The 8,367-nt window shown below is 37.7% G+C and overlaps 1 protein-coding gene across 2 annotated transcripts in view; it reads right to left on the bottom strand.

The window, feature by feature from the left end:
- Positions 1-4,636: 4,636 nt before the first annotated feature.
- Positions 4,637-8,367, bottom strand: part of LOC126980267 (fibrocystin-L-like) — an 85,631-nt gene continuing 81,900 nt past the window's right edge. For both annotated transcript variants that reach the window (XM_050829959.1, XM_050829960.1), the window contains exons 77-78: positions 7,314-7,433; positions 4,637-6,042 (exon numbers count right to left, since the gene is read on the bottom strand). In XM_050829959.1, the coding sequence (XP_050685916.1) occupies positions 5,722-6,042; positions 7,314-7,433 (441 nt within the window). In that variant the 3' untranslated portion in view covers positions 4,637-5,721. The remainder of the gene's footprint in view (positions 6,043-7,313; positions 7,434-8,367) is intronic.

Below are 8,367 nucleotides of genomic sequence, written 5' to 3'. Positions count from 1 at the left end.
GAAAAAGGAGAAAAAGATAGAGATGCTGATAAGTGATGTAGAGAAAAGATTATAACAGAAAAGAAAGTAGCAATTGTTATATAAAAAGAAAGGATAGAGAAGCTGAGAAGTGAAAGAGGAAAGATTATGCAATAGAAAAAAAAGGTATAGAGATGACAAAACGATTTAAATGGACGAAAAGGTAAAAAATCAGATAAATGTTGTAAAATAAACTATCATGCTACAGAAAATAGTGATGGTTTTATAACAAGAAAGATAGATATTAAAAAAAAAAATTGTGAGTATAATATCTGTTTGTGACGATAAATTCTAACCGGTAAAAGAAATAATATAATAACTTACATAAATAAATAAATAAACAATAGCCTATCGTAAACTCGTAACGGTCAGTACTTCAACGATACACGTAAACGTTAGCCCAAAGTACTTCAACGTTTGTGAATATATATATAAAAAAAATGTATATACAGTAAAGGAAAAAAAAAAGGAAAAGGCTTAGAGTTACGTTACAGAGAGCGAACAACCGTTTACTGGAGCCAACTGTGAATGCTTTGAACGTTCGCGAAGGAATTTAACGTTTCCCAAAATCGTTCTCTGTTATTAAGTGACTTTGCGAGGTGGTGGAAAATCAAGTTAGAGAGAGAGAGAGAGAGAGAGAGAGAGAGAGAGAGAGAGAGAGAGAGAGAGAGAGAGAGAGAGAAGGGGGGAAGAAAAATGATTAAAAGGAAAAAAGGAATAAAAACAACACCAAAACAGAGAGAGAGAGAGAGAGAGAGAGAGAGAGAGAGAGAGAGAGAGAGAGAGAGAGAGAGAGAGAGGGGGGGGGGGGGGGAAGAAAAATGATAAAAAGGAAAAAAGGAATAATTAACGAAACCAAGAGAGAGAGAGAGAGAGAGAGAGAGGAGGGGGAGGGGGGAAGAAAAATGATTAACAGGAAAAAAGGAATAAAAAAACGAAACCGAGAGAGAGAGAGAGAGAGAGAGAGAGAGAGAGAGAGAGAGAGAGAGAGAGAGAGAGAGAGAGAGCGTTATACAAGCAGTCATTTAGTTGTCATACGAAAGCTATTTATATTCAGAGAACAATTATCTATTAAGTCATTAAATCAAGTAGGCTATCTATCACTTTACAGTAGGAAATAAACAAGAAACGAACAAACAAACAAACAAACATGGACACACACTCTCTCTCTCTCTCTCTGGTAAAGGAAAATGGGAAATGGTTAACAGTAACGACCTTAAGAATTGCTCAATTGTTGTATTTGCGAATGTTCTTTCAGCGAATTCGATAAAGTCCAGTGGCGCCCAAAATTGTTTTCCGTTAGTGACTTTTTAAGAGTGGAAGAATAAAGACACGGTTATTTCATTATTCTCTAGCTTTTTATTGTTTTTTATTTGTTTATTGTTTATTTATTTATTTATTTATTTTGGTTACGAATGTACTCCTCGCACGCACATTTTCTTTTATTTTCTTTTATTATTTTTTTCTCATATCTTTTGTTTTTAATTTATTTTCTTTAGATTTCTTTTTTTTACTCATATTTCGTTTCTCTTATTACTGTTCTTTACCATTCTCTCTCTCTCTCTCTCTCTCTCTCTCTCTCTCTCTCTCTCAAATAAAATCAATGTCCTCAATAACATAACATTACATATCTTTTTTTTTTTACATTCCAGACATTCCTACATTACCAGAGAGAGAGAGAGAGAGAGAGAGAGAGAGAGAGAGAGAGAGACACTTAACATTTTCAAGTCACAGATCGATCCTTAACTGCCTCTTAAATTAACTTCTTTCCCTCAAGCTTTCTTTCTCTCATTCCCAGAACATTTTTTTTATTTAAGAGTGAAGCTTCGTGTGGAGACAGCGTTACCAATTAAATTATCGTACATACCGTATTGCATTTTCGTAGTTTCTGACTGATATCTTTAGCAAAAACAAACAAACAAACATCCATAAATAACAGTTTTAACGCTAACTTTAATATTCTTACGTTATTTGTGTAGGTGCGAGAGTTTGAGGCTTAAAAATGATAAATACAATGTGGGGAATACGATAATCTGGCAACGCTGTATGGAGGTAACTTCTGTATTACTCTCTCTCTCTCTCTCTCTCTCTCTCTCTCTCTCTCAAATTCCATCAAAGAAAGGTTAGCAGGAGAGAGAAAGGAGGAGGAGGAAGAGGAGGAGGAGAATTAAGATATCTATTACATGAGGAAAAGGAGAAAGAGGAAGAAGGGGAAAGGTTATTATGGAGAGGAGGAGGAGGAGGAGGAGGAGAGGAAGATGAGGAGGAGAATATTGCAGGTGGAGGAGGAGGAAGAGGAGGATTAGAGTTATTAGCAGGAGGAAGAAGAGGAGGAGGAGGAGGAGGAGAAGTACCATTAAAGGGGACACTATAGTAAACTTTCGATACAGTGGCAAGTTAGTATCACCTTCTATAAATCTACCGACTGAAAGAAAACGACACCTTGCAGGGTTAACTTGACTAATGTTACGGTATCCACGCACCATTTCAAACTATCCCCATATGTAAAACTTATCACTGAGCAACTGTAGGCAATTCTTATAAGGAAAATGAAAATGGCTATGGATATCTTAACAAAAATTGAGTCCCGATCCCTTAATTCCTTTCCTTCCTGCTTTCCTTTTCTTTCTCCTTTCTTTCTTCCTTTCTCCTTCTCTACTTTTTTTTTCCTTTCTTCCCTTCCTCTCTCTCTTCCTTCCTTTTCAATTTTCCTATTGCAAGTTTTCTCTTCCAATATTTCCCGTGTCAATCTTTCTCATTTCAATTTTACTACTACTACTACTACTACTACTACTACTACTACTACTACTACTACTATAAGCTGTCCCCTCCCCTCGTAAGCAATTCTCATAGCAAATATAACTTAATGAAACTCAATTATATGCTTCAAACAGGCAGCCCACAGAACTAACATTATATTAAGTGCACGCCATATACTTAAGTTAAATCAATACTATATTATACCACTGTGTGCGTGTGTGTGTGCGTGTATGTGTGTGTGTGTGTGCGTGCGTGTGTGTGTGTGTGTGTGTGTGTGTGTGTGCGTGTGTGTGTGTGTGTGTGTGTAGTTCTTCCCTCTCTCCTCTTTCCGTTATTTCTTCTCTCCTTTCGTTTTTTTTTTCCTTCCTATTCCTTCTTTCTTTCCTCCTCTTCCATTTCTTATTCCATTCTTTGCCTTTCTTCTTTCTTTCTTTAAATTCCTACTTCACTATTTCTTACCTTTCTACTTCTTCTATTTTTCTCTCCTTTCGCTTTTTCCTTCCTATTCCTTCTTTCTTTCCTCCTCTTCCATTTCTTATTCCTTCCTTTTGCCTTCCTTCTTTCTTTCGTTAAATTCCTACTTCACTGTTTCTTCCCTTTCTCCTTTTCCTTTTATTTATTTTCTTCTTTCGTTTTTCCTTCCTATTCTTATTATTTCTTCTTCCCTCCTCCTCTATCCCTCCTTCCATTCCTTATTTCCTCCCTTTGCCTTCCTTCTTTTCTCTCTTTGAAATTCCTCCTTCACTTAATTCTCCTTTGTCTCTCTTTCTGTACCTTTTCTCCTTTCTATTCCTTCTTAAATCTTCCCTTTTCCTCTACCTCATCTTCCATTACTTATTCCCTTCTTCGTCTGTCTTCTTTCTCTCTTTAAAATTCTTACTTCACTTCTCCTTTGATTGTCTCTCTTTCCATTTCCTGTGTGTGTGTGTGTGTGTGTGTGTGTATTTGGGATTAACTATAGGGATTAACTTGTCTAACTTCACACAAACCATAATGGGATTAGCTATAGGGGTTTATTTGGGATTAACGATTAGGGATTAGGATTAACTCATCTAGTTTTTGCAACAGGCGATGAGGGATTACTAGATCATTAGGGATTAACTATTAGGGACCAACTCGCCTAGCTTAACAATAGCAGGTAATTTCGGTTGAACTTGATCCTTCCAAATGTTGTCACAGTGCGAGTGGAGTTGTTTTTTTAGTTTCCTTCCTTTCCTGATCATATTGCTTTAGATTATCCTTGGTTAATGAGGAGATCACTTTGAGGATTATTAGGGATTAACTATTAGTGATTAACTCATTTAGCTTCACACAACTGGTCATAAGGGGATTACCTAGGAGTTAGTAGGGATTATCATGGGATTATAAGGGTTGACTTATAAGAATGAGACTATTTTAACACTACTCTACTCACTCTACTATGTACTAATACTACCGATGCACAATAGTTAGTCAGACCTCACTTGGAATACATGGTGCAGTTTTGGTCTCCCACATATACAGAGGGGATATTGTTAAACTAGAGGGTGTTTAAATTGCAGCCAAGTTGATATCTTCCTTATGCTACAAATTATGCAAACTATATCTTGTTATATCTTACTTTGTTTTCTTTCTTGGTAAATGTTGCCTTCGAGGGAAACTAATAAAATACTTCAAAATCCTTAATAGTGGTTTTACGAATGTGGATGAACCCAAATTGTTTATGATCGATGACATGTCGGGAACGAGAATTATGTCTGAGTGGTCTATGAATGAAAATATGTAAAATCTATGAAAATATGCAGAATCACACAGCAGGTCAGGTGAGGAGGCATGCATGAGGAGACAGAGGTGATGGTGGTTAGAGAAAATCAGTAACTCAAATGCCTCTAATGTTATATTTTTCACAGTTTTAAGAGTACACAAGTTGATATACAGTTAAGTGGTCAAGCATCTCAGAACTTATGAACTAGACTTACGAATATATTAAGTGATTTTAAGTGATGTTAAGTGATTAGTTTACTTCTTTTGCTTCACTCGCCAAAAACACATTATAGCTTCCTGACTACTGAGGATCAAGTTGTTAAAGACGAAAGGGTCAAAATGATGATTCTGGACTTGAAGATACAAATTTGTCCTTCATTCAAAGCCCAGATCAAGATGGCTATTGGAAGACTGGAAAGGATTGTTCAAAACTGTTTACTTCTTTTACTTTACTACCAATCACAAGAGGCTCGATCAGGCTGTGAAAGATGAAGGGGTCAAAAAGATGATTCAGTTACCCAAAGATACAAATTTGTCCTTCATTCAAAACCCAGATCAAGATGGCTATTGAAAAGAACTTGGAATACAGGGTTACGACTACACATATCAAAATCATGCTTGTTAAGAGAAACTTCATCAAAATGCTCTTAAGAAGTTCCTCTGATTAGAAAATACCAATATGTTGGTTTACGATAGCATGCGTTTTCTATTCTGTGGATCGCTATAACCAGCACCATGTCTAACTACAACTCACAACAATGCACTATCGGCTACTTTGGTTAGTGTACGAATGCTGGTTCATTCTTGGACTCACCCGTTTTCTTCATAATTAAATACATCAGATTATCTTGGTGTAAACTTGTGCCATCCCCTCAGTGATCAAATTGGTTAAGTTTGTCCTCGGTTGAACTTGATCCTTCCAAATGGTGTCACAGTTAGAAAGGAGTTTAAGATGCCGGAGTTTTCCATTATTCTTCGCTTCCTGATCATACTGCTTTAGATTGTCCTTGGTTAGAATTGTGCCATTCCCTCAGTGATCAAATTCATTGAATTTGTCCTTGGTTGAACTTGATCCTTCCAAATGTTGTCACACTGCGAGTGGAGTTTTTTTTTTTTTTTTCCTTCCTTTCCTGTTCATACTGCTTTAGATTATCCTTGGTTAGTCTTGTCCAGTTCCCTCAGTGATCAAATTCGTCCAGTTTATCCTCGGTTAAACTTGTGCCTTCCAATTGTCGTCTCCGCGCGAGTGACATTTATGACCTCAATGCCTTCCACCAGTGTCGACTCATCCATTGACATGCTGCGAGTACCATTGATGACGACCACAGAGTTCTTCCCCACCGATGACTCTGGCATCAACGTCCTCCTCCTGCATTTCTGTTTCTCGCCATCGACATACACATGCAACATCCTGTACGATCCTCTCTGGCAGTCGCTTTCAACCCGCACCAACACTTTGCTCTTCAACTCCCTACAGAGGTCATTGATGGTGTTTGTGACTTGTTCCGACGGGCCTGAGATCTGCGGAAAGGTTGGGGTGAGGTTAGACAAGGAATTGGTTGTTAGTGGTGGTTGTTGTTGGTTGTTCTCTCGTTTTCTGCAACTTTTTCTTCATAATCTTGTGTTTCTCTGAGGGTAACATTGCGTCATTTTGTCCATCTCCCATTCTCATAAAGGCTCAACACTCCCCCTTAAGAAATTTATGACTATTCAGATACAGGAGAATAAAAAAAAGAGGAAACTTATGATTATTAAGAAACAGATCATGGTAGAGGAAACTTGTGAATTGCAAAGAAATAAGACTGAATGGAAAATAAAGAGATATGGAAAGAAAATAAAGAAAGGTTTAAGAAATTAGCGACTATTCAGATACTAGAGAATTCAGAACTCTTTTTTTCTATAATCTTGTGTTTCTCTAAGGGTAAGATTGTGTCATTTTGTCTGTCTCCCATTCTCATAAAGGCTCAACCCTCCCTACCTCAAATTCAACATTCTTTTGCTCTTTGATTTTGCGTTTTTCTGAGGGCAAGGTTGCATCATATTGTCAATCTCCCATTCTCATAAAGGCTCAACCCTCCTTACCTTGAACTCAGAACTCTTTTTTTCTATAATTTTGTGTTTCTCTAAGGGTAAGATTGTGTCATTTTGTCTCCCATTCTCATAAAGGCTCAACCCTCCTTACCTTGAACTCAGAACTCTTTTTTTCTATAATCTTGTTTCTCTGAGGGTAAGATTGTGTCATTTTGTCTCTCCCATTCTCGAAAAGGCTCAACCCTCCTGACCTAAAATTCATCACACTTTTTTTCTATAATCTTGTGTTTCTCTAAGGGTAAGATTGTGTCATTCTGTCTCTCCCATTCTCAAAAAAGGCTCAACCCTCCTTACCTCAAATTCAACACTCTTTTTCACTTTGATTTTGTTTTTCTCTGAGGGTAAGATTGTGTCATTCTGTCTCTCCCATTCTCAAAAAAGGCTCAACCCTCCTTACCTCAAATTCAACACTCTTTTTCACTTTGATTTTGTTTTTCTGAGGGTAAGATTGTGTCATTCTGTCTCTCCCATTCTCAAAAGGCTCAACCTCCTTACCTCAAATTCAACACTCTTTTTCACTTTGATTTTGTTTTTCTCTGAGGGTAAGATTGTGTCATTCTGTCTCTCCCATTCTCAAAAAAGGCTCAACCCTCCTTACCTCAAATTCAACACTCTTTTTCACTTTGATTTTGTTTTTCTCTGAGGGTAAGATTGTGTCATTCTGTCTCTCCCATTCTCGAAAAAAGCTCAACCCTCCTTACCTCAAATTCTGCAGGCACCATCTTCCTTTCCTTGTTGCCAACCGTCACGGGCCCCCAGACGATGTTACTTCTTTCCATGTTGAAGTTCTCGATCAGATACGCCAGCACTGCATCCTCCAGCTGTACATAAAGGCCGGGATTATAAGACACACTCACTTCTCATATCAACTATTTCTAAAGGTCAAAGAGGGGATCAATCGGGTTCTAATGAGTGTTTCTTTAGGTTCACGGTACAGAAGAAGGGTCAGACTACCACCAGGGTCATAAAACTACTCGTGGAAATACCCCAAACTCGTACGAAAGCCTTGTCAAATAGGTCAACTTGGGCGATGAAATGTTTAGTAATACGGCCCAAAGTGATTTTAAGTGATGGTGGAGACAGAGAGGAAAACAATACAGACAGAACGAAACGGATCATACCAGAAGAAAGAGGAAACACTGTTCTATAAGTGGATGGAAAGAGGAAGCGGGGTCCAGAGATTAGTTTACTTCTTTCGCTTCACTCGCCAAAAACACATTAGGTTCCTGACTACGTGAGGTTCAAGTTGTGAAAGACGAAAGGGTCAAAATGATGATTCTGGACTTGAAGATACAAAAAGAAGCAAAAAAGAACCAGAGCTTTAATATAACTTTGATTTGATGCTTCACCAATAAGATTCAACCTCTGTCTCAGCACATACCAACAGTGATTAACCAACCTTTCCTAGTGTCCACCAATATACAATTTGACTTATACTTTCTGTTTGTGGAACGAGTTGACAGGACCAGAGCTTTAATATAACTTTGATTTGATGCTTCACCAATAAGATTCAACCTCTGTCTCAGCATATATCAACAGTGATTAACCAACCTTTCCCAGTGTCCACCAATATGATTTGACTTACTTTCTGTTTGTGGTACGAGTTGAATTAGTGTAAAGAAGCTGTTGAGGGAGGCTGTTCTAGTCACATATGGTGCGTGGAAAGTATGAGTGTTTGTATGCGTCAGTGTTAGTGTGATATGTTTGGTATTTATGGATGTGAGTGTTACGAGTACGTTGACTGTTTGCGTTGTG

Source organism: Eriocheir sinensis, chromosome 44 (genome assembly GCF_024679095.1).
Source record: "Eriocheir sinensis breed Jianghai 21 chromosome 44, ASM2467909v1, whole genome shotgun sequence".
NCBI lineage: Eukaryota > Metazoa > Arthropoda > Malacostraca > Decapoda > Varunidae > Eriocheir > Eriocheir sinensis.
Note: the sequence above shows the minus strand (reverse complement) of the source record. Positions and strands in the feature narration are given on the sequence as shown.